At 35.2% G+C, this 27669-nt stretch overlaps 2 protein-coding genes across 4 annotated transcripts in view; one reads left to right on the forward strand and one right to left on the reverse strand.

Moving 5' to 3' along the window:
- Nucleotides 1–27669, forward strand: part of LOC127879748 (DNA polymerase iota-like) — a 52842-nt gene that overhangs the window by 809 nt on the left and 24364 nt on the right. The window contains exons 1-4 of one of the 3 annotated variants that reach the window (XM_052426778.1): nt 13183–13246; nt 15009–15134; nt 19255–19350; nt 22470–22634. In XM_052426778.1, the coding sequence (XP_052282738.1) occupies nt 15020–15134; nt 19255–19350; nt 22470–22634 (376 nt within the window). In that variant the 5' untranslated portion in view covers nt 13183–13246; nt 15009–15019. Of the gene's footprint in view, nt 1–13182; nt 13300–15008; nt 15135–19254; nt 19351–22469; nt 22635–27669 lie in introns of those variants that run through there. The other 2 variants (XM_052426777.1, XM_052426776.1) reach the window with 2 other exon arrangements.
- Nucleotides 2288–3445, reverse strand: LOC127878524 (uncharacterized). Its single transcript, XM_052425056.1, has one exon. The coding sequence runs from the start codon at nt 3443–3445 to the stop codon at nt 2288–2290; it is 1158 nt and encodes a 385-aa protein (XP_052281016.1).

Below are 27669 nucleotides of genomic sequence, written 5' to 3' on the forward strand. Positions count from 1 at the left end.
GCTTTTATGACTAAATTAAAATTATTCTTAAGGTTATTAGATCTATTTATGTTAAATGTCACGTTGAAAAAATCAAATGAGATAAATAGAATACTAGGATTAGCGTTGAATACAGAGAAGTTTGTGTTGCTCGGCTCGAACACCGAAAACGCTCGCCAAGGCTCGCGCTTCCGGCGTTCTAAGCCTCGCAACATAAACTTCTCTGTATTCAACGCTAACCTAGTATTCTCTATATCTGTGATGTGTAGTTAGAATAACTAATCATAAATAGATGCTTGATGTTGACATATCATTTTGATATTGACATGAAGTATACATTTTCCATTGTGATCGTGGAACTGTTGGTTGTGATTTACATTTATTAATAGTTCCGTTATAAAAAGGAAAATAACTACTAATTACATGTATTAGATTTATTTTTTACATTAAGTATACATTAAGTATATATTTTTTAATAGTTCCGTTATAAAAAGGAAAATAACTACTCATTACATTATTAGATTTATTTTTTACATTAAGTATACATTAAGTATACATTAAGTAGACATATTTTAACTGCCGATTTTGATAAATGATTGCCAGCGTTCACCTGTTTTAGGAAAGTTGGACATATAAACACTTACCAACAAATGGGATCACAAAACATATCAAAATACAATATTTTCAATCTTAATTCATATTTTTACTTACTTATTCCATGAGACTCCTATTGGAGCATAGGGCTGCAACAACACCACGCCAACGCACTCTGTTTTGGGCTGCTCAATTAAGCTGGGTCCATGTCACTCCGGCGTCCTTCGCTTCGCCCTCGACTGACCTTCTCCACGACTGTTTGGGCCGTCCCACTTTCCCTTTTCCCTGTGGGTTTCAGTCTAGTGCTTGCCTTGTGATATTGTCGACTGGTTTTCTAAGTATGTGACCTATCCATCCCTTTTTTCTTTTCTTGATTTCCTGACCGACGGGATTCTGGTTGGTTCTGTTCCATAGGTATGTGTTAGAAATATTCTCAGACCACCTGATGTTGGGATGTGACGCAAGCACTTGTTGACAAATGTCTGTATCGTGTTGGTGATGGTGTTGGTAACCCGCCATGTTTCGGATCAAAGGAGGAGGACTGCTTTCACGTTGGTGTTAAAGATGCGGACTTTGCTGCGCTGGGATAAGGCCTTGGAGTTCCAGATGGGACGCATTATGTTGAAAGCTACCCTTGCTTTGTTAATCCGGTTCTTAACGTCTATATCTGTGCCGCCATCAATGGTGACCACACTTCCTAGGTATATAAAGCGGTCGGTCTCTACCAGATCTTCTCCCCGTAGTTGCAGTGGCTGATGATGTCGATTGTTCACCCTCATCAGCTCTGTTTTCTTGGTGTTGATTCTCAGGCCAGTCTTCTCTGCCTCTTCCGCTAGCCGCGTTAGCTTAGACTGTGCATGCTGTTGCTTGTATAAAGGAGGCCGCTGTCATCCGCAAAGTCCAGGTCCTCAAGGTGTTTGGTAAAGATCCACTGGATGCCAGTGTTGCTGCCCTCAGTAGTTCTTCTCATGATCCAGTCTATGACGATCAGGAAAATTGTCGGCGAGAGCATACAACTTTGCCTCACTCCTGTCTTTACTGTGAAGGGGTCTGTCAGCTTCCAATTGTGGATGTCCTGACAAGATGAGTCCTCATAAAGCTGCTGGATGATTTTTATGATCTTTTGCGGGATTCCGTAGTGATGCATCAATTTCCAGATGGTATCCCTGTCGACGCTGTCAAACGCTTTTTCGAAGTCAACGAAGGTCGTGTACAAAAAAGACTGCAATTCAATGAATTGCTCTATGATGATACGCAGAGTGGCGATATGGTCTGTATATGATCGGTCTTGTCTAAACTCTGCTTGTTCTGTTCTCAACCTCTTGTCTAAAGCCTCCTTCAGTCTCTCTAGGATGATTCTGGTCAGCACCTTGCTGGGGATGGACAGCAGCATGATTCCTCGCCAGTTTTCGCACTGAGAAAGGCCACCTTTCTTTGGAAGCTTTACCAAGGACCCAAGCTTCTAGTCAGTTGGCACTTTCTCCTGCTCCCATATCTTCGCCAGGAAGGGGTGCAACATATCGCTGCTGCTGTCGCATCTGTCTTTAGGGCTTCCGGGGGGATGCCGTCAGGGCCTGGTGCCTTGCCGTTCTTCAGGGACCTGATGGCTTTGATGATTTCTGCCTTGGTTGGTGGGTTTGTGTTGATGCATAGGGGTTCTTCTGCTGGTGGTATGTCAGGAACTGTTTGCGGCGGTGGTCTGTTGAGAATTTCTTCAAAATGTTCCGTCCATCTTTTTTCTTTGCCCCTCATCACGTGTGATGGTTCTCCCATTCCTGTCTTTGACTGGCTTACTCGGATTGAAACTCTTCCCTGACAAGGCCCGGGTAATCTCGTAGACTCTCTTCATGTTGTTCTGCTTAGCTGCTGTTTCTGCCTCTTCTGTCAAGTCGTGTACAAATTGCCTTTTGTCATGTCTTGCGCTTTTCTTCACTTCCTGGTTCGCCTCCCAATACTGTGCTCTGAGGTCAGTTTTCTGTTGTTGGTCACCGCATCTGTTTACTTTCTGTTTCAGCTCCCTCCTCTTCTCTATCTTCTCCCATGTTCCCGTCGTCATCCAGTTCTTCTGCTCCCTCACTTTCTTCCCCAGAACTATGGTGCATATAGCCTTCCAGGTCTTCTGTATCTCTGTCCAGTGGAACTCTACTGTCTCTTCGCCGAACTCTACCAGCACCTCGAACCTGTTCTTGACTGCACAGTTGAACTCTTCCGCTTTCGTTTTGTCCTTTAAAAACTGTATGTTGTATTTGTGGTATGCTCTTCCTGAAGAGCCACAGACGGATCTCAGCTTGGTCCTCAGTGTTGCCACTAGCAACTGATAATCGGAGGCTGCGTCAGCGCCGCATCTTACTCTGACGTCCAGGATACTTCGTCTCCACTTTCGGCCAATGTTGAAATTGTCAATCTGGTTTTCCGTCTTCCCATCAGGTGAAGTCCAAGTGATCTTGTGGATCCTTCTTTGGGGGTAGATTGTGCCACCTATTACTAGGTCATTTAAAGAGCAGAAGTCTGCAAACAGCTCTCCATTCTCGTTGCAGGTACCTACGCCATGTCTGCCCATGAGGAGTTCATTGCCTGTGTTGTCTTCGCCCACCTTAGCGTTCAAGTCGCCCATGACAATGTTTATGTCTCTGCGCGGAGTACGGTCTAGAAGGGACTGCAAAGAGCTGTAGAAGTCTTCCTTCTTCTCTTCCTGGGCTGTGTTTGTGGATGCGTAGCACTGGATAATGGTGGTCTTCCTTCCCTTTGAGTTGAACCTCGCTGCCATAAGTCTGGGTGAGACAGGTTCCCATGCTATCAACGCTCTCATAGCCTCTGGCGCCAGCATTAGTCTTACTCCTTGGGTGTGGTCGTGTTCCCGCTCCCATTCCATCGGGTCTCGCATAATCCCAGAACTTTGATGTTGTATCTTACCATCTCTCTGGCCACTTGTGCTGATTTGCCACTCTCATATAGGGTTCTGATGTACCAAGTCCCTATCCTGGTCTTGGCCTTGGTCGTAAGAAGACTTGTATTGTTCTGTTTTGTACTGTTTTGGCAATCGGTCACTTGCCTTAAATAAAGGACCAACTAATTGATTTTAATGAAAATTCAATACTGCTCCAGCAGCTGGAGTTTCACTTCTTTATATTGTCAGCGGGCTGGCTTCCTGAAGGCTTTCACCAACACGCATCATGGACCCCACTGAAGAGGAGTCTTCCCGTCCAGGCAGCTGCTGAGGTGTAGTCGTTGTCGTTGCAGTTTCTGTAGCGTCGCTTTTTTATGGAGTGGGGTTGCTAGCCCCACGCCCCACCCTCCTCCTTTTGTAGACGAGCTTGGGACCGTCCTTGGCGGAGTTAAATAATATTTTTAAAACAGCTTTAAATATTTTAATATTTTTTCACTGAAATATTTACCACATGTCATTATGTACTCAGAAGGAATTTGCTTGTTTGGTTTTAAATAATTGGTTTTATTTATTAGATATACATAAAGTGTAGATGCTATATTGTATGCGTCAGAAAGTAAATTCGTGTTATTGAAAAAGATTAATTATGGAGGAAAATACACATGCACCTTTGCGGAATCAGAAAACATATCAACATACAATAATTTAATTTCAAAATACAAATTATTGAAAAATCCCAAAAAAGTCAGTAATTAATAAATACTTAACTTCAGTGTTGTTAATTTACTACACTGTATCGATCAAGACTATCAAAATAATAATCACCTTAAAATGTGAGTAGTTACAGGATGTCGACAGTGGTTTACATGGGGACTGGACTAGACTACATCATCAGCATAAAACAAAGTACCCTAATCCAAAAATAATTTTTCATGCTTTTTACATCAATTAACCACGGTGCTAATAAGCTCAGATTTGCTAGAATTTTATTTTCAATTCAGATAGTTGTCGTTTTTATAACATTATTGAGTTTCCTTAATTTAATATCGAGGATAACACATTTTCAAAAGGTACAGTAAAGAATGCTGCTCAAAAAGGGCAGGATACAAAATTGATGCAGTCAAATGATTATTTTGTAATAATTTAATTAATATATTAGATTTCTTTATCCAATACATGTAAGTAAGGTTTCAGAACATAAATCCTTCTACTAGCCACTTAATATTGGTAAAACAAATATAAAAAGTGTAAACAAGATTTCTTAATTGTCTGCGTTGACCAACCTGGAAGCTTCGAAACAATTCAGGCTCTTTGTTGATATAAAGCTTCTTCTATTATTGGTAATATCAATTTAGGTCAATAAATTCGTATAAAACGCCTAATTAATATAATAACCTACAGGGATTGGATGGACGCCTAAAAGTAGGCCGCAGCAACAAGCTATTTAATTGTACATCTTTCCCTAGAGTGCGTTATCATATATATTGCTTTTTGGAGATTCGACATTATTTTATACTTTGATCATAACATGTGGTGAATTGATTTTCTTGAGCGGTTATTATGTTTAACCTCACTTACCGCGTAAATGTTGTCTCTTTCCCAGTTGAATATCAAAATTTAATAAGTATTTACCAACTCTTCAACTTTGACAGACACCGGTTGCACCACAAGAACTCAGGCATTTCCATTTTTAACGCAACGATCTATGAAATGCAAATGTTTTGTTTTGCCAGTACTATGAATTAGATATACATTATTGTCTTAAAATTTATATGTAAAATATCCAATACTTCGCCCGTGTTTACAAAACATCTCCAGATTATTTTTCTTATAGAAATGTAATTGTCGTTGTTTTTCAATAGAGTATATATTGATATTCAAAATAACATGGTGATGTATGCATCAAGTTAGTTTCGACATTTGTATTTGATAAATACTTTCAGACCGTTCTTTTCAAAGAATCCATGTCAGCCGTTTCGACTGGTGTTGTTCACTATGACTGAAGAGTGGAAATACATGTCTAACTGCAGAAAAGCATTGTGTACACACCGGTCTTACTGACAATAAACGTAGTGACGTCACCATCTATGCAAAGAATGGCAGAAAAGATCTTTCAAACAAAAAATATATATTTAATTTAGTGCTCTTATACATTATGTGATGAAATTATCTAAACGACTAAAATTCTATTCAAAATAAATTAGTGTAGCATATTATTTCACGTTGGATCTAAGGGACGAAATTATAAGGGGGGGGGGGGGGGGGGGGAGAAACAGCGTGTATCCGACATTTATGTAAATGACAGCATCCATGATCTCGTGACACACGTTTATCATAAGTTGCTGCAATCGGATGAAGGTGTAGTCAGTGATTACAAAAATCTCTTTTTATAAGGTTTGAATGTAAAATGTACATTTTGTAAGGCGCACTTTTATCTTGATCAACCATTTTTCGTATAGGGTCACACAGGGCACGGTGAATGTATACAGTGGTATTCGATTAAAGTAGACCTCCAACCAACGAGAAAAAAGGGCATTTGTTGAAAGATTCCCGAAAATTGTACGAGAAAAGAGGATTTTTGTTGAAACTTTCACCGAAAATTGTAAGAGTGGTTGTTCGTTAAAGTTCAAAATAAATATGTTCTCCCCGATACACGTTTTAGATGTTCTGCTTACCACAATTTTGCAAGGCGTTTCTTCCACCAATAGCCTGGAATTAAAGACAAGTCATACAATCAACGTGTATAGGCATCATTCTCTTGTTACAGAGTCAATATTCAAAACTCTACTGGTGGGGAAAAATGCATGAAAACGATAAGAGAGTTCATTATGCACCAATGTACCATATAACGAGATTTTAAATTAAACGCAATCACTTGCTTACACAAAACATACCAACGCTTCATAAAAGATAACAACCAAATACTTAGTTGTATAACGTAATGATACAGCTATCATAGTGTACATAGTAAATGCGTTCCGTGTGTGGGTCAGCACACAAGATATATCACTTGTCTCAGCATTTACCGGTTTATAATTTTTAGTAATTGTCACTAACTTTACAGTATTAAAAATATTACAAAACAAAATGTATGTATGTTTGCGACGATGAGCTTCACATGCTGAAGTAAAAAATAAACTATTCTGTTCTGTTCTATTAAAAACAGCGTGGAAGATGTCAAATAATAATATTTACAAACAAACGAACTGCAAATTTATGTTAATGAAATTAGACGTAACATAAATACGTTTAAAATGTTCAAGTATACTTTGTATTTAATTTGATTAACCATTTAGGAAGATCAGGTACACACTTAAATTAAATATATATCGCGTATGTATGTTATTTTTTTCCTGAACAAATTGTTATCGATTTCGACTTAGTGGTGCACTAATCATTTAGTGTTTTTTTAAGTATTTTTCCAGCCTATGTATCAAACACTTATATTCTATTAAGCCAATTGTTCCATATTAGTTTGATATGTGACAAATTACGTGCTTCATAAAATTTTAATGGGAGGCACTCGTCGTAAATAAAAGATTGACGGAGGTAAACACGAATTTATCTCTTTTTTTCTATATTGATGAAGACCTCGACGAGTATTTGTTTAATTTAAACAGTGCCTTTGACGTTTATTGGGAATAAAATTAAGTTATAGAAAAGTTAAGCAGTTTAAAACTTATCATTTCAGAGTTGTACCATTAACGAAACTAAAAATGTAAGTAATCCTGCTTGACCTCAATTACCTAACAGTAACATTAGTATCCGATGAATTTGAAAAGCCTGTGTATATGATTTAAATAACATACTAGTATTCGAATAAGAAACCTCGCAGCCCTATTGTTTCAAGGCTTGGAAAATTTAGAATTATGCTCGTAGGATTTGCATTTTGAATTAAGAGTTTGAGGAGACTATGTAAAACCTATCAGCATATGAAGTTCAGAAACGTACTGCGGCCCAAGAATTCGGAAGGCCCGCCGTATCTTAAATCAATTATAAAAAATAATACGATTGTAAAAGTTATTGTCATACTCAAATATATATTTATTATGAGCTTTAAAGAAAGATTTTCATTTATGTAACTCCCTAAACCCAAGAGGAGATTACTTTTGACCATTGTTCGACTCCAAATCTATTTTTGTGACAATCCTAAAAAACATTCATGTATTTTAAAGCCTTGTACACATAACAAATGACAAATGAACTTGACCTGCAATAGAAAGAGAGAAACCTCACTATAGCAATCGGTCTTTGTTATTTCAAAAATCCATTGCCATTCATTATGACCTATGACACATGTCATAGACATGATAAATGGACAATAGATAAACGCCTTGAAACGGTTAATGCAAAGCCACATGCCTCTCTTTAGTATAAGCTATATACTATCAGCATGTAGTTGTGTGGTACTTCCTTTATGTGATTTAATCAATAGAATATTTTATTACGGTTTTGAAATTTTACAAAAACAGGGTTTCTGGGAAATTATAATTTTTTAAAGGTTTAAATGATGGACACATCTTCTATTTCTTCAATGCACGTGTATAAAATTGCATTCCTAAAATTGAATTGACAATTTATATTCATATTCAGAGAATTTATGGTCTATATCTGAATGCAAATTAGATTGCCCTTTCACTTCAGCGCGGCAAGAAGTCCTTCAACGATTTAAAATCATGATAAATGGGCGCCGTATATTTTAATAAAGCGTACACATTTGGCAACAAAATATTTGTTGGGAAACCAAATAACATTTTTAATCGTTGTATATTTATTTTATTCTCGCTTGAAATAATATATTGCTGAAACGCATGCTGCAATGTATAATGCGACCTCATTCGTTTAAATGAAATATTATTTGAACATTGATCATGCTTTCTCGAATAAAGCAGGCTAACAACGCAATAACAGATCACTTGTTGGCTCTTTTTTGCCCGGTCTGGCCTCCAGTGTAGGCTCCGATCACATGATCCACCAACTGGCAATTATTCTCCAGCTTCAGCCCTTGTCATAAATGTAGGTAGTGCATAGATATAGTAACGCTTTAATTATTTTATAAATTTTAACTGATTATTAATCATACTGCATTATTCATTTTCAGTACGTGTAAACTTCATCAGATTTATTTCAGTCCCTGATGAACAGTGTTAGTTTTAGTTTGGATCTGTCATAAAAAGTTGGCAAACTGTTATTTCGACCTGTGAACACGTCCAATTAAATGAGCATCGCGGCTTATTAGTTTTATCAAATAGTATATGCATCTGGGAGACACAATTTGTGCGCACTTCAACAATAATCGGATTTCATATTTATATTTTTTTTAATGATAATCGTACTCGGAACCAAAATCGTAGCTGCGTCACCTTCTTTCTTCACCGTCTATAGACACTTATTCAACGGACTATGCGATAAATGTTATGACGTCAACTAAATCAATGTCCGGCAGGAACTCACAGCGCGGTCCCAAACCGGACACCTGAAGTTAGATATTTCGGTCGGCAGTTCCAAAGCTGACACTTCGCAAAAAGCGAGAAACAAAGAGAGCCTTTCAACAAGGTCCGCTAGCTCTCGATGGAAACAGGAAATTCAAAGCCCACGAGCAAAGAAGTTCCGTCATAACGGGCAAAACATCAAAGTTGAGATGGTTTCTTGGTTAATGGGACATGTATTCATCCAACATTAAGCAAACATCGAAACTTAAATAAAACGTGAATCAGCGATTGCATTAGGAAATATGACACCATTGGACAATGTATTGTTACAACATCGACGATTGAGGGCAAAACCTTCTTTGTTTATGCTTCACATTATTTTATCATAAAAAAAGTAAAATGCGCTTGTTTCGAATTGGATGCCTTTAATCGTAAAATTTTCGTTAGCTATTGCGTGAGTTTCATAAAGCTTTTAGATGGTCTAAGAATTTAAGTGTTCTGAGAGGATTTTTACCGATTCATGGTTCGCATCAATTTATTAGACTTTTGGATGAGTTCTTTCCGATATGCCACTATCACTGTAATTTACACAGTTAAGTAACGCAACGAACTCATCCATCGGGTCATGCAAATGTTGTGCCATTAATTGCAAGATGTTAGATTCGACTTTAAGAGTACTGTAAATCTTCGAATCGCCCATTCCGCTTCAAAGACTCCAGACATCTGTGTTAGGTAACCCCATTAATCAACGCTACCATATAACACGCAATAATAGTTTAAGTACGTGTCTTACATCACAAAAAGCATCTGTGTTTGGATCCTTGCATGAACGGTATCCAGATCAGCATCTTATCGGCAAAATATATTAATCCGTCACATTTTGAGGGTATTTGAACGATGTTCAAGTTGTGAAGCAATCGGTCCCAACATTCACGTAAATCATTTAAGGTTCGTGTCAATATGCTGCAAGTTTTGGATTCATTTCGCTGTCTGGAATCGTTATATTTGAACATTATAAGCCATACTCGAGACTTTAACAGTTTTAATAAATGATTGTGATTGTGCCTAAATCCACCCCTAGTTAAAAAGTTAAGATTATTGGTTAATTATATTATATAATTGGTTTTCAAAACCGAATCTAATTGAGTTCAAAACAAAACATTAACATTGGCTTATATGTACTTTGTTTTCAAGTTTGTTTCTCGTTGATGTGGTTGTTAATTCGTAGAAAAGCGTGTTAAGCTTGTTCTACAAGATAATTGTTGCTAATTGTGTTTATTCCAACTCAATAATGTTCGGGAGATCGTTGTTGAATCATTGATGTCATGTCTTTAAATATCCCTTAGTATTCCACATACGCATAATTCATATGAAGAGCTCTGAAACTGTTGCAATTCGTCGGTCTTAATCTGATGCCATGCGTGGGGAAACGAACCGATTTTCGAACGACATGAAATTATTTTATGTAAAGAGTTCATCGTGACTTTCATTTTGAGTTAAAAAGATTTAAAGAACGTTTAATAACAAAAAGGCGCTTGCATATAACTCAATGTATCTGTTTTATCACGGACAAAAAGCGCGTCTTTAAAATTGCGCTTGTGTGATATGATACCCCCCCCCCCACACACACACATCATATCATAGACATATATTAACATTTAAGGGATCACCAACACAAAAATGATTAGGGCCTACCGGTAAATATTTTAATAATTGAGTGATCATTGCGAAAAGAATTTAGTGTTGTGAATTTAAACAAATGTAAGGATCAATACTAAAAAACAATAACCAATAATTGCCTTTTGAAATGATAAATGATGAGGGGCCTTTTCACGTTTGGGTAAATTGACAAAATTGAAAAAAAGTTGTTTCAGATTCGCAAATTTTCGGTTTAGTTATGATATTTATGAGCGAACAGTAATACTGAACATTTACCATGCTCTAAAATAGCAATTATATTCATCTTTTGACGATTTAAAAACCCGAAAATTATAAAGCGTTGCAACGCGAAACGATTGAATAATTTGGAGAGTTCGGTTCTTGCCGTTATATTTTGTGAAAATACGAGGATTGCTTATATAAAGTATAAAATACGTCTGAAATTGTAGTCGGAAGAATGGCCGAGTGATTTTAGTGGTGTGCATTTTACTCCAGGACTCCGGAGGGCGGTGGTTCGAGCCCTGCTGAGGGTTACGTTTTTTTCTTTTTTTAATTTTATTTTTTATTTTTGAGCTTTTTTGTATCCAATGTTTACTTTTATCAATATAAAACATTTAATGACGAACTTCAAAACACGCCAAAATCTGTGAATAGGCTCCTTTAAGGTTCATGTAGAGGCTTCATTTTGAAAATGTGGGACCCCTAGCATTGAACTCAAATTTGACTAAAGGAAGAGTGATACATTGAAAATGTATACATATATGCTTTTAAGGATGTTTTACCTTCAAACTGCTACCAATTTAGTACATCAACGTATCATAACATCCACAAAATCAATCAAAATACAAAGCGATTTTAACACTAAAATATACATTATTTTCAAAAATCTGAATCATGTTTATTCCACGTATTTCGGCGGAAAATTATATAATTAGTCAATTATATCGACATTTACGAGGGCAAGTTACGCTTAAATAGTAAAAAAAGTTTACATATCTAGAAATATCAAAACTCGAACACATGTCATTTCATCACCATGGGGGCAGCCATTTTTAAATTAATAAAATAGAAAGAAACATGCTAAAAACTCACTCATCGCCTAATTGACATTCCAAACGGTTGACGATGACAAATGCATTGGATTGTAATCTTTCCGTTGATGTTTGCAAATTGCACGATCAGACCTCATAAACTCCAAAAGAATAACTATGTAAGAAGCATTTCACCAATGTTTACAATCGTTGTCGAATCACATGTATTATATTATTGCGCATAAAATAGTACGCTTACAGACTGACAGAAAGATCGATACGTAACAGTTAAACACCGTTCAATTCATCACGTTATACTATTCTATTAATAATATATAATAATACACCGCTTTAACAATCTAAAAGTAGAAATAATTCTTTTAAACGGAGTTTTAAATAACGAAAGTGAAAACAACGGAAGTTTGATGGGTATTCTATGAGATGCACTTCGGCTCCAGAAAAGCAATACAAATAAACTAAAAAAGGCGTGTGGGGGACAATTTTCAGCTGGAAAATATTTGAAATAGGGTAAGTGATGATATCGCTACGTGGTCATTTCTGTTATTTAGTGCGATCTCTTGCTGATTAATGTTAATAGTTGTTTTACTAGTTGCCACCCAAATGTCAAAATAAGTATGTGTTTTGTCAGGTATGTGTATACACATACCCGGTTTTCTCACCACTGCACGTGGTTTCGACCGATTTGTTTTGCACGTTTTTCTACGGATCACAGCGATGGCCACGCTTTCAAAATGGGTAGATGGAATCGAAATATAAAATCAATCGTTTTGCCAATTTCTTTATATTCCTTTACAATTTTATATGTCGTCTGCAATCTATTTCAATTTGAGATGGTTTAAATTTGCAATTTGGTTGAGAGCTAAATAACAAAATTGTTAAGCCTTTGAAATAAAATTGTGACTCTTATTATCCACCATACCTGGATTTTTAAAAAGTAGTTACGTTTTAGTTATTTTTAGAAGTTTGTTTAAGATATTTATCCAAAAAAGGCAGTTGAATAAAAACTAATTTGTTGTTTTATTACAATAATTTTCTGTGAAATGTTGCTAACTTGACCTTGTATATGTATATAGCTTTGTATTTATTCAACTTTAGGTAGTGCATATCCTTCCTAACTTTAGATTGAGATTGTGTAAATTAGTGTAAAAATGTATTGGTTTTAAACCAAAATATGAATAAAGCACACACATATTGAATGTCAAAAATGTGTTTATGTTATTCCATCCGTCTTTAGCTTTTAAATGATATATAGTTTGACCATATTGTACCACATTCAATGAAGAAAAACCAAAGCAAAGTTTTAATGAATTTTATCCCCCCCCCCCCCCTATGAACCTTAAACAATAACGTTGTTTTTGTTGCTTAGGTCCGAATAGAACAAAATCAACTCCAATAACCGTGAAAGGTCCCTTTAATCAAGTTAGAATTGTTAATCTATAGACGCTTTATAAGATTTTAATGCTGCGCTTCTTTGTTGATTTTGTTGATGTATAGAACATAACACAAACAAAGAATTTGCTGATTTTAAATGAGTATAAAACTGTCCATGACGTACGTTTTTAGTGCTTTTCGAACATACTTTGCAGTTACCCCCCTTGTTATAATAGTTGCCAGCTCGTTACACAGCGCGTAAGCGATATTTTGTAAGCAGAAATAATTTTCGCATACTGTTTTGCTACAGTAACGTCAAACAAAGGTTTGCACGTATTACATTTGTTTTAGAATTATTTTCATTTAAATAATTAGAAATAATCCCTTTCCAATAATTTGTTTAAGAATGCATGTTTTCAACCTGTGTAGTGTTTCGGTTATGAATTTGATCCGGATGTGGTGAATACTTGTTAAATTCCGTGCATAAATCAAATCTGCCAGCGCGAAGATATTTTTAACTTATGAGTTTAAACCACAGAAGGGAAGCCCAGAGTATTATTTTTTTTCTTATGTATCCTTTAATAGAAACAAAGAGTGCAACTTCATTTCCCGTAAAACGACACCATCTTTACTGTAAAACATGTAACTTGAACATTTTTTAACGAATCAACTACACGCCAGTTGTTTTTGAAAGCAAATAAAATAATTTATCTGGAAAAATTTACATAATATAATAAAAAATACTACTACTACTACTATGGGCTTCCCTCCTGTGGTTTAAACAAAAAAAACATATGTTTCTTAATTGTCAGTCATGGACACACATTTACCTTAAGTGTTTTTTGCAAATAATGGCCACAAATGACTATAGGAAAGTCATGAATACAATAATACACAAGTACAGGTATTAAAGTTAATACAGTATTTATTACATACGTGTTTTCTCAATTGCTTTTATCATTTGCTATTTCATTGTTGTTTCGTGTGCTGTATTATCTGACTTTTTTCATCGTTGTCAATATTATTAATCTGTGTAAGTCTATACTGATGTTTTAAATCGTTTTCTACTCAATTATAGCTTACAAACATGCACTGAACCAAACAAATGTCTGTGTGTATGTTGGTTACTGACAAAAGTTAAGAAATAATTAATAATTAAGTTATAGTTTGTTGTCGAATAACCCATGGCCGATATTTAAGATGCGTAGGGATTAAATCACAAGTGCGAAGCACGAGTGATTTGAAACCACGCATCTAAACTTCCGGTTGTGGGTTATTCAACAACAAACAATAAAGTACACGAATTATTTCGATTCAAACGCGATTTTTACTTAAGATTTATACAATGTATATTATTTTTCTTGTGAACTATTTTATGTGAAGTTCCGCCCACAATAATAACTTTCGGCTGTTCTGTCGATCAGATCCGCATCTTTCATTCATTTATTGCCTGATTATTACGCTGGTGGAAAATGCATCGGCATGTTTTGTTTAGTTACAGCGCGTGCTTTCAGTGTATAAGGTCCGCCCACAATTATTGCAGAATATCTGATTTTCTTCTTTGTTTATATGAAAGTTCACTGTATCCTGCATGAAATGCACAATTTCCATGAGGATAACATTGATGTTTTCATCTCCGAAGTAACTTTCAACGATTTTATCTAGACGAGTACATATTATGGACCGATTAGTGTGCTAGATATAAGCCAGTGAAATTATCGATTGATATTGACAGGGGGTTATTCACGCATGACTAATACACGACCGCGTGAATTTTCGCTGCTTAGGGTCATACTCTGACGTGCAATAAACTGGTCCTGACCGGCGAATGGTTTATCACACCTATTAGAGATAAGAATGTAATTAGGTTGTTAGCATGTGCACTGTGTAATCGATTTCATAAAATGGGAATTTAAGCAAACAGAATGGGACGGACTGTTTGGGATTTTCAATGGGTTTTTCATGACCCCAATTGGTCTAGGACCGACAAAACCGAAAAAAATATGATCCCTGCAGTTATATTGTTTGCTGCAGGAAGAGGCACTATGGATAGTGATGAAGAAGACTGGCAAAAGCCTCTGGACACATCAGGCTCAGACACATGTTTGATTGCTGTGAGCCCTTCATCAGTACCAAGCTCTAAGAGTTGCTCTTCAAAATGTGAGTTCAACAAACTGTATTATTGATAGATGAAGTAGCATTAAGTACAAGTTATTGGGTGTTATCATAACCTTCTGTGCTAGTTTGTGCATGGGACAGAATCCACACCATTATTTTAACAGTTATTGCCAATATACTGATGCATTTTTGTGAATAAATTTACAATTGTTTGGGTTAAAATTTCATACTTTAATATATCACTAGCAATCTGTATATAATAATGTTATTTATTCAAAGTATGGATAAAAACAGCACAGAAATCATCCAGCCTTTGTGCAGGTCTCACAGTGTACACATTCCACGTGCAATACAGCAGATTTTTATAATATTTGCACAGTGCATTGATATAAAAATAAGGATTTGGTCCTAATTGTAAGTTAATTGTAGATTTTTTAACTATATCTAGTAAACAAAAAATGTTCATTCATATTGATAAAGTATTTTAATTCAAGAATTTGCACTTAAAATGAATGCACAGCTTGTCAAAACGCCATATGAATTCATGTCCAAACAATGCTCTATGAAAATAGCAGTAAACAATAATATAATTTCCAAATATATCAACCTCATAATTTACATGTATACTACTGTTTTTACTACAGTATGTATAAAGTAATAGTACATGTAGTAGAGTTTTGTTGTGATTATTCAGCTCTCAGCTTTATAACTCAAAGAGATGTTGAGAGCCGCTATAGCAAAAAATATCAAAGGCTCTTGGAGTACAATAATATGGACTATAGTAGAGTTATTCCCTGTTCACTTAACTGTCCTGTTTGAAATTGAAATTGATTGGGCCATTTTATATGTAACTTCATGAGTCATTGACAATATTGTTCATTTTAGTCAGACAATTCAAATGGCAGTTTCAATTTTATTGCTTTTTAAGTTACTCTTCTTCTCTTCCTGTAAAGTGCAAGGCTCCTCTGGAGCATTGACGCACTGTGATTTACATTTTATTTACATTTTATGTTTCTAAAGATGCTATATAACTTAGCCCATAAAGGGACCTTTTCATAGATTTTGGCATGTATTGTAGTTTGTCATTGAATGCTTTATATTGATGAATGTAAACATAGGATCTAAAAAGCCTCAGTAAGAAACAATAATAAAACTACAGAAATAAAAGAAAGTAACCCTAAACTGGGCTCGAACCAATGACCCGGGAGTTAAAGTCTAAATTACTGGGAAAGATTGCATAGCAGTGTTTTTTTCGGTGAAATTCTGGGTCCGTAGAAGGACCCATCCCATTTTAAAAAAGTATATTTATTTCCCTAATGCGACCCTTACATTTTCCAATTGAAGATTTCCATAAATATTTATAAAAAAAAATAAGTAAAAATAAGTCACCATAGGTAAGTCAAGCTCTATAAGTGGAATTTTAAATGTGAATGTAATAATGAAATCACTTTAGTTCTCAATTTTGAACATTTTCCCATTTTCAAAATAGTTAAAAAAAATACTGGGTATGACGCCAAGCATGTTGTAAACTATTTGATATTTGAGCATGCTTATTACAAGGGCCTCTGCTCTGCAATCTGATAAGTCTTTGCATGCATCTATCAGTGTAAGCATTGAGAAAATAACAACATACCTGTAGTATAAAGATGTCTTGTTGTGAGAAAACTGGGCTTAATTCATGTGCGTAAAGTGTCATCTCAGATTAGCCCGTGCAGTCTGCACAGGCTAATCAGGGACGACACTTTCCGCTTTTATGGTATTTTTAGTTTGAAGGAAGTCCCTCCTTACAGAAAATCAAGTTTAGGCGGAAAGTGTCATCCCTGATTAGCCTGGGAGGACTGCACAGGCTAATCTGGGAGGACACTTTACTCACATGCATTATGCCCAGTTTTATCAGAACAATACACATTTAAATCAGACGTTCAAACAAATACAATACCCTGCAGAATGTGAACATCAACTTGAAACAAATGCTGATAATTGCACTAAGATTTAAAATCAATTTCGAACAGAAAGTATTTTAATAAACATCTTGATATTATATATTATTATAAAATAATGAAAATATGAAGACTGAAAAAATTCTTATATCAGAGGAAGAAAAACTTGGGAAAATGGTGCTTGATATCATGTTGATTGACTGGTTTGCTTTTATTTGCATAAGAAATAATGTAATTCTTATAATTGTTGGTGCTTGTCAGTTTTCAACATTTTAAATCAAAAGTAACTTTGTACTGGTTGCACTGATTTACACAGAACTTTAACAAAAAACATATGTACTTTAAGACCTCATGATAATTATTAACACTGAGCAAAAGTTAGTGTTCCATAATGGCTTGATGACAACATTGTATCAGAACCGGATTGTGCAGGAAATCGTAATAAAAGCCATTTGTGAGCCAAATGAAATTCTCAGCTGTAGAAATCTGATATGGATTCTTGTGATATTTTTGGATTCTTTTTTTAGCAGTTTTGAGAACTAGTTAGAAGTGTTTGCATTTATTCAGTCATTTTCTGATTTTAAGATATGTCATGTTTTAAATTATTGGAAACAAAAGGAGTTATTCAATAATCAAAACTATTTTGAGAAAGTCTACTATTTTTCTATTGCTTTAAAAATGTTGATAATATAATTTTTGCATTATCAAAATAAATATTGTGATAATGTATGAAAGTATGTTTGATAAGATTTCTTAGATTTTCATTCATTTTTAGCTCGACTATTATATATGAAATATATATAGTGGAGCTAGCCTACTCACCCCGGCGTCGGCGTTTCCGTTAGTGTTAGCGTGCAAATGTTAAAGTTTTCGTACTACCCCAATTATTTTCATTGTCCCTTGAAATATTGCTTTCATATTTTGCATACTTGTTTACCAACATGACCCCAACCTATAAACAAGAGCAGACAACTCTATCAAGCATTTTGCTATAATTATGGCCCCTTTTCCACTTAGAATATGCAGCAAATGTTAAAGTTTTCGTACTACCCCATTTATTTTCATTGTCCCTTGACATATGGCTTTCATATTTTGCATACTTGTTTACCAACATCATCCCAACCTATAAACAAGAACAGACAACTCTATCAAGCATTTTGTCATAATTATTGCCCCTTTTATACTTAGAATATGCATATTATTTATAAATCTATGTTAAAGTTTGCGTACTACCCCAAATATTTCCTATATCCTTTGACATATTGCTTTTATATGTTGCACACTTGTTAACCAACATGACCCCAACCTATAAACAAGAGCAGACCACTGTATAAAGCATTTTGACATAATTATGGCCCCTTTTACACTTATATAATTGAACATTTTGCTTAAACTTCTTTATTGATGATCACATTTTATTATTACTTTGACAAAACAACACTTACCTGAATACCACAATGGATTCCACCCAAACAATACCCCACGCCCCTACCCAGAATCCCTCCCCCCCCCAACCTCCCCCCTCCCCAAAAAAATGTTTGTTTTTTTAAACATCATCTAATAAATTACCCCACCCCACATTATACCCCATCTCTCACCCCCCCTACGCCCCCCTTACCCCCCCCCACAATTTTTTTTTTTAAATCATCTAATAAATTACCCCACCCCACATTATACCCCCCTCTCACCCCCCCCCCCTTACGCCCCCCTTACCCCCCCCCTTTTTTTTTTTAAACATCATCTAATAAATTACCACACCCCACATTATACCCTCCTCTCCCCCCCCCCCCTCTTACCCCCCCCCCCAAATTTTTTTGTTTTCCTTTTTTATTTTTGAAAGATTGTCTAATAAATGACCACACCCCACATTATACCAAATTTTTTGTTTTCCTTTTTTATTTTTGAAAGATTGTCTAATAAATGACCACACACCCCCCCCCCCCAAAAAAAAAAAAATATAATAATTTTTCTTTATTTTTTATTTTTGAAAGATCGTCTAATAAATGATTGAATATGAACAATTTCCCCAAGATGGCTTATGTTATACTGTCAAGCACTCGAATAGTCGAGTGCGCTGTCCTCTGACAGCTCTTGTTTGTCATTTCTATTATGTGTGAGCATTTCTTCTTGTCTAATGTTTAACTATTTCCTAGATTATTTAAGTTACTAAAGGCATAAAAACCTCTACAATGTTTTATGCAAATTTTGTTTTCTAATTGCAGATTTGCATAGCAGAGTGATCATTCATATTGATATTGACTGTTTCTACGCTCAAGTTGAAATGCTGAGAAATCCAGAGCTTAGGGATAAACCTCTTGGTATGTATTGGAATCCTGCATGTCTCATTATTTAGACTACAGATAAACAACAAGAGTTCAAGTTATATCAAACTGCCATCTATTGTTTGTAACCTAAAACTTGTTCAAAGAGATGCCAAGGTTTTGATTTTCTTTAAAATCATTCTGAACATTTCATGCTATTTTGAACAATGTTTTCATATAAATAAAATGCAGTTCAGCTGGACCCATATCAGTTAAAATTATCCATGACTTTTGCTTTGGTAAAGTTTAAATAATACTTTCATTTGATTGACATTTTATACGGACGTCTTGTTGCTGAATATTAAACTGTTAAATGTTAAATATTTCTGTATGATATATATTTTAAATGTTTTGTATACAGAATTCATATGATTTCAAAAAGATTTGTTGTATTTTTAATTTATTTTGCAAACAGTGTCATTTCAAAATCTTTGTTTGCAGGAATAAAGAATTTTGATTTTTAATTATTGGATGAAGTCTGTGAACAGCATTTTCACTATAAAACCATTTTTTAAATAATGTATGTATTGTAAGAAGAACATGCGAATTGGTTGAATTGATATCTCCCCCTCCCCCCCCCCCCCCCCCCAATAAACTGTGTTTATGAATCGATGCAAATCCCTTTATAAACAGTATAATCATTAAGGGTAGGGTAATAACTCATAAGTTATAATAAAGTGGAGCGTTGTAATCTCCTCATTTACATCTACACACCCATGAATTTTAATGTTGAAATCGTGTAGCTAATCTTAAATATAGGTTTGACAAGTTAGATCATACAGAAACAGCAAAGGGCAATAACTCTTGGTTAAGAAATTGCAGGGATATTTTTCTTGTGTATGGCTTTTCTTCCCATTCACGGCATTGATTTCTACACACCCATGAAGTTTTTTATGATTAAATGTTGTATCATATCAGAGACATAGCCCTGAAAAGTTACATTGTACAAAAACAACAGAGGGAAATAACTCTTATTTAAAAAAGTGACGAGTTATGGTTCTTTAGCAAGGCACTTCTCCTCATTAATATCAATACACCCATGAAGTTTCATGTTGAAATCTTGCATGGTATCCAAGATTTAGCCCTGAAAATATTCATAATACAAAAAACAAACAAAGGGCAATAACTATTTAAAGAAAGTGTAGGGTTTTGGTTCTTGTGCATGGCACTTCTACTAATTGATATCTATACACCTATGAAGTTTCGTTTTGATTTCTTATATAGTTTCTGAGATTAAGCCCTAAAACGCTTTGTGACAGACGGAGGGACAGATAGACAGACAAGACGGATAAGCTCTTTGGCAGGGGAAATGTACACTTTTGGATTCTTGCCTTTTCTCTGATAATTTTCCCCTGCCAAAGGTGGAGGGATATAAAATTGGCTTTGTCTGTCTGTCTGTTCATCTGTCATTTCATCAGTCTGTCTGTCTGTAACACCAATTTTTATGGTTACCAGTATATCTCAGAAACTATATAAGTTATAGACATGAAACTTCATTGGTGTATAGATACATGTATAAATGAGGAAAAGTGTCCTGCACATGAACCACATCCCTATACCGTTTCTTAAATTAAAGTTATTGCCCTTTGTTTTTTTGTATGATGCAATTTTTCACGGCTATATTTCAGATACCATACAAGACTTCAAAATAAAACTTCATAGGTGTATTGATATAAATAAGGGGAAGTGCCATACACAAGAACAATAACCCTACACTTTCTTAAATAAGAGTATTGGCCCTTTGTTGGTTTTGTATTGCGGAACTTTTAAACTCCACATCTGAAATACGCTACAAGATTTCAATATGAAACTGCATGTGTGAATAGATGTCAATGAGAAGAATTGCAATAATCCAATTACCTTACACGTAAACATTTTTTTACAATTATACTATATAGCAGGGGATTTGCATCCAACCATAAACAAACTTCATTTTGGGATATCAATTCAACTAATTTACTTGTTACGTATTTTAATATTCTTTTGAAAGAAATAGTTTTCTACATTTTTAGCTCGGCTGTTTTCGGAGAAAACCCGAGGTATTGTCATAGCCAGCTTGTCGTCCGCCATCTGACGTCTGACGTCCGCTTTCCGCATTGTGCTAAAACCTTAATATTTTGTAAAGGTTTTGAACATTGGCTCTTAAATCAAAGTGCTTCTACCTACAACTTTGAAACTTCACATGTAGCTGCACCTTGATGAGTTCTACACGCCACACCCATTTTTAGGTCTCTAGGTCAAAGGTCAAGGTCACTGTGACCTCTAAAAAAAAAAATTCTGACAAGCTTTCGCAGCCGAGCGTGGCACCCGTTATGCGGTGCTCTTGTTTTTCTACACATACCAGTGCTTCTTGATTCTGTGATTACAGTATCTGACATTAAGAGAACAAGTACAAAAGAAATGTCATTCGTTTGTCAAAAGTTATCTAAATTATTAATGCCATGGGTTGTCTAGCATTTGCAGCTGTCTTTGTTATATTGTCAATTGAAAAGGTAACAAGATCTCACTCAACACCAACAGTCATGTTCTTATAACACATTGAATATCTTTATGTTTGTCTAAAAAGATATTGTCTTTACAAGAGCACAGACATATTTGCTATCTGTTGTGAATGTATTTTAATATGCCCTAAACATTTAATGTTGGTTTTCAACATTTTGATAATAATAGGGTCACAAAGGCACTTGCCTTTTGATAGGTTCATATGAAGATGACACGTGTCAAGGGTAAATGTATGCAAGTGTAAAATAATAAGAAAAAAGGATTTGGTAGTTGAATCACCATTGTTTATCTCTTGCTTGGTTATGAATGAATAGAACAGATCATGTTCCCCTGCACTATAACACTCATACATATAACTCTTTGCATGCTGTGAAATTTGTCGTCTGCTAAAATGTCGTCTGCTGAATTTCTAAAATTAGCATTTTTTTTCAAAGAATACTATCAGAATAGCAAACAGTTTGGATCCACATGACACGCCATGTTCTGTGGCATCTCATCTGGATCCAAACTGTTTGCAAAGGCCTTTAAAATTCGGTTCCCGCACTGAAAGGGTTAGAATACAGTGATGATATAAACTTGTTATAGCTGTTTGTTCTTTTTTTATCTTTTGTTAGGTATTCAACAAAAGTACATTATTGTTACATGCAACTATGTGGCTAGAGCTAGGGGTCTCACAAAGTTGATGACTGTAAAAGAGGCGAAGTCAAAGTGCCCTGAACTGGTGCTGGTTTGCGGAGAGGACCTTACACATTACAGAAACATGTCATATAAAATATCAAGTGAGTCTGTCGAAACTTAATTAAATGTCCAAACGTATCTAAGTTATTGTGCTAAATAGAATATCCAACAGTTTTAGTAAATTTGATTAATAGTGCATGCATAATTGAGTTTGCATCTGGATGTAAATTAGTGTTTTAAAAAAATACTTGCATGTTAAAGACAATACTTGAATGAAAGAAATGTTTAGGTTTGCTATCTTAAAAAAAAAGCTAGAATTTTAGTATAATAACTATTATAATTAACATTTGGTAGGTGATCTTAACACGTATTGGCATCACTGTCTTGATTTGTCTGTCAATCTCTCTAGCGACATGACAACAATCATGTCTTTGCATTAAAAGATTTCCAAATAACTGGGCTATAATGTAACCTTATTGAGGTTGTGTGAATGCACAACAACCTGATAGCTTTAATGTAACCGTATTAAGGTGGTGTGGATGCACAACAACCTAATGGATAAATTGTAACTTTATTGAGGTGGTGTGGATGCACAACAACCTGGTGAATAAATTGTAACCTTATTGAATTGATGTGGATGCACATCAATCTGGTGGCTAAATTGTAACCATATTGAGGTGGTGTGTTGCACAACAACCTGGTGGCTAAATTGTAGCCTTATTGAATTGGTGTGGATGTACAACAATCTGGTGGCTTAATTGTAACCATATTGAGGTGATGTGGATGCACAACAACCTGGTGAATAAATTGTAACCTTATTGAATTGATGTGGATGCACAACAACATGGTGGTTAAATTGTAACCTTATTGAGGTGGTGTGGATGCACAACAACCTGGTGAATAGATTGTAACCTTATTGAGGTGGTGTACATGCACAACAATCTGGTGGCTAAATTGTAACCTTATTGAGGTGGTGTACATGCACAACAACCTGTTGAATAAATTGTAACCTTATTGAATTGGTGTGGATGTACAACAATCTGGTGGCTAAATTGTAACCATATTGAGGTGGTGTGGATGCACAACAACCTGGTGAATAAATTGTAACCTTATTGAATTGGTGTGGATGTACAACAATCTGGTGGCTAAATTGTAACCATATTGAGGTGGTGTGGATGCACAACAACCTGGTGAATAAATTGTAACCTTATTGAGGTGGTGTACATGTACAACAATCTGACGGCTTAATTGTAACCTTATTGAGGTGGTGTGGATGTACAACAACAATCTTTGGTTAAAGATTATACCTTGGCATTCACAGTCAAAATTAAGCATAATGTTATTGATATAGGACAAGTCATGATCACCATGCATTCATAATGTTATGATTACTTGGTTGAAATGTAAACCATTATTACATTGTTCATGATGCATGTCATCTTCCTATTTAGGTCATTTTCAAATGTCATATAATAAAGTGTGTTGTTGTTTTGTGTCAAAAAAGGCTCTCAAAGTCTCCAATAACTTTTGTTCAGTCTTTTTGATTAGTGCTGCACCGAATCCAAAATTTAATCGGATCCGAATTCTAATCCAAAGGCTCGGATATCGAATATCGGTTCGAATCCTAATTTGAAAGTAAAAATACGCAAAAGAAATTATAATTTATATTGTTGTAACCAAAATTATGTTTTGAAACACCAGAACGTATATATGTCTTATGAGAAAAGTAATTAACTTTTATTATTATTATAAACTTTACAGCTACTGATATTTATACTACTTTAGCAGAATTGGTAGATGCAGCTGCAGCCGCAACAGCAGTAGTGGAAGCAGAAATAACGACATCAAAAACAAAAACAAATACTAAGTAGATGACAAAATTGACTTACGTTGTTGGAAAAAAAATATATACCCGGGTCCAGATTCCGCAAATTTCTCAAAATCGCACATACACAAAATAGTGTGAGCATTTTAACGACAAACATTAATATTAATGTCTCATATTAAACACATCTATGTCAGTCAGATATAATATGAATAACGCTGTATTTTAACAAGCAAAAAACGCATCACACGCAATCTGCAATAAGTATCAATAAAATACTTCGTAATGACCACTTATAAACCAGAATTAGTATGCTGATAAAACCCAAAATGCTTCCACACCGAGGATTTTAATTGTTTATGTGCATCGCGATTTTTCTTCTGCACCATTTTGCACCATCGAAAACGAAAGTAGACTGTGTAGTACCATGTTTTTGTCGAAAAAGTAGCTATAATTGTGACAAACTACATACCAGTCAGCCTTTCAAACAGAAAGAAACAATTTAACGAAACGTATTAGGGCGAAAGAAACAATTAACGCAAACGAAAGGTTAAACTCAAATAAGATCCGGATTCGAAACCGATTTTACCAATCACGGTTAGATCCGCGAATCCTCGTTTGGATCCTCGAAACTCGGATATTTCGGATATTCGGTGCAGCCCTTTTTTTTATCACTAATTAATGTATGAAAGGATTTTAATATTATTAAAGATTATTGTTACATATGAGAACTTGCCCTTTCATTCACAAATGGCATGTTCATCATGTTGTGGTGAAGTTAAATACATGTTATGATGGCCTTTGATGACAGTTGTTAGCAAAATTATTTAAATAATCTTAAATAAATTGTTTTTTGGTATACAAACTTAAGTACCGGTATTACATGTATTTTTAACCAGGTTTTCCGAAGGAAAAAACTGGTTATTAGATTGGCGAATGTCGGCAGGCGGGCTGGCGGGCGGGCGGAACAAGCCTGTCCGGGCCATAACTTTGTCATTCATAGTGAGTTATTAATATTATTTGGCACATTTGTTCACCATCATTAGACGGTGTGTCACGCGAAAGATTTACGTCAATATGTCCAAGGTCAAGGTCACACTTTGAGTTCAAAGGTCAAAAATGGCCATAAATGAGCTTGTCAGGGCCATAACTATGTCATTCATTGTGAGCTTTTAAAATCATTATGCACATTTGTTCACCATCACTGAACAGTGTGTCGCCCGAAAGAATAACGTCAATATCTCCAAGATCAAAGTCGCCACGACTAAAAATAGATTGATTTTGAAACAAGGGGGGTAACTTTGAACAATCAATAACAATGCACATTTTGAGTTGGTCTCCCTTTATCAGATTTTTTTTTCAAATTAATCAAGGTTGGCACGAGTAAAAATAGATTGAATCTTACACAAGAGGGGTAACAATGCACGTTTTGAATTGTCTCCCTTTATCAGACTTTTTTTTTCAAATTGAAAACCTGGTTTTGTGACAATTTTGTCCCTTGTTTTGGTATTGTTTTAACTAGAATAATTGTATGGAAATACTAGTTTTTAGCTTGAGCTTTCGAAGAAAAATTAGAGCTATGCTACTCGCCCTGGCGTCGGCATTGGTTAAAGTTTTTTATAAAGTCAAATAACTTTAACACTATCAAAGATAATTAACTCAAACTCGGAATACTTCTTTATGGCAACAAGACAACTGTGTAGGTCAAAGTGCATAACTCTGTCAGCATTATTTTAGAGTTATGCCCCTTTTAATACTTAGAAAATTGAAAATTTGGTTATGTTTTGTGTTTAGGTCCATTTTATTCCTAAAGTATCAAGTCTATTGCTTTCATACTTGCAACACTTACTAACTAATATAAGGGGACTGTGCAGGCAATGTTATGTAACTCTGACTGGCATTTTGACAGAATTATGGCCCCTTTTATACTTAGAAAATTCAAAATTTGGTTAAGTTTTGTGTTTTGGTCCATTTTACTCCTCAAGTATAATAATAATAGCTATTGCTTTCAGACTTGGAACACTCGCTAACTATCATAAGGAGAATGTACAGGACAAGTTGCATAACTCTGGTTGTCATTTTGACAGAATTATTGGCCTTTTTATGTCCCCCACCACTAAAGTGGGGGACATATTGTTTTTGCCCTGTCTGTTGGTTGGTTGGTTTGTGTGTTTGTTTGCTCCAACTTTAACATTTTGCCATATCTTTTGCAATGTTGAAGATAGCAACTTCATATTTGGCATGCATGTGTATCTCGTGGAGCTGCACATTTTGAGTTGCGAAAGGTCAAGGTCAGCCTTCGAGGTCAAATATATAGCTTGAAAGCGGCACAGAAAGGGACATAGTGTTTCTGACAAACACATATCTTGTTTATTGAATATTTTGTTAAATTTTGTGTTTATATGCACTTTACTTCTAAAGTATCTAGGCTATTGCTTTCAAACTTCAAATACTTTCTTACTATCATGAGGGTACTGAACCTGGCAAGTTGAATTTGACATTGACCCTGTAATGACATTGAATCTCAAGGTCAAATAAATAAATTTGGCTTCAATTGCCATAACTTCTTCATTTAAGATAAGATTTTTTTCATACTTTGACAAAACAACACTTACCTGGCATACCACAATGGACTCCACCCAAACCATACCCCACGCCCCACCCCAGAAATCCTTTTTTTTTTCTTATTTTTGAAATATCATCTAATAAATGACCACACCCCCACATTAATCACCGTCTCCTTCCTCCCCCCCCCCCTCCACACACACATACACAAAAAGATTTTTTTTTTTAACATGGTAAAAAAAACACACAATTATATTCCACATGATGACTTGCGTTATACTGTCAAGCAGTCGAAAAGTTGAGCGCGCTGTCTTCTGACAGCCCTTGTTATATTTTAATGTACCCATTAGTTTAACTTTCCACTTAAATAAATTCAGTGACAATTATTTTAAAACTTTGAATGTGAATTATTTATTAAATGAAAAGAGAGCTAAGGCCATGTTTTGGCTAGTGATAAATGGCGTTCTTAATGTGACACGACAGTTTGGAAAGGATGCATTCATTATCATCCAATCTATTGTCATGACAGTTCTATTGTTGGTGTTATATTCTCACTAACAACAGCTCCTCTTATCGCCTGTAGAGAAAATAAAATGAGATTATTATTGGAAAGCGTTTTAAGACAGTGCAATATTTATGACAATTTCCTCATTTTTCTTTATCCATTGTCAGTGTGTTTCCCCCAGGGATATGTTTAGACAGGACACTGCCATAAACACTGTTACATTCCAGAGACACATTATTGG

Source organism: Dreissena polymorpha, chromosome 4 (genome assembly GCF_020536995.1).
Source record: "Dreissena polymorpha isolate Duluth1 chromosome 4, UMN_Dpol_1.0, whole genome shotgun sequence".
Taxonomy (NCBI): Eukaryota; Metazoa; Mollusca; class Bivalvia; order Myida; family Dreissenidae; genus Dreissena; species Dreissena polymorpha.

What these genes read in the sequence shown, in the direction of transcription:
- LOC127878524 (XM_052425056.1), bottom strand. Translation starts at nt 3,445, where the DNA reads ATGGAATGGGAGCGGGAACACGACCACACCCAAGGAGTAAGACTAATG.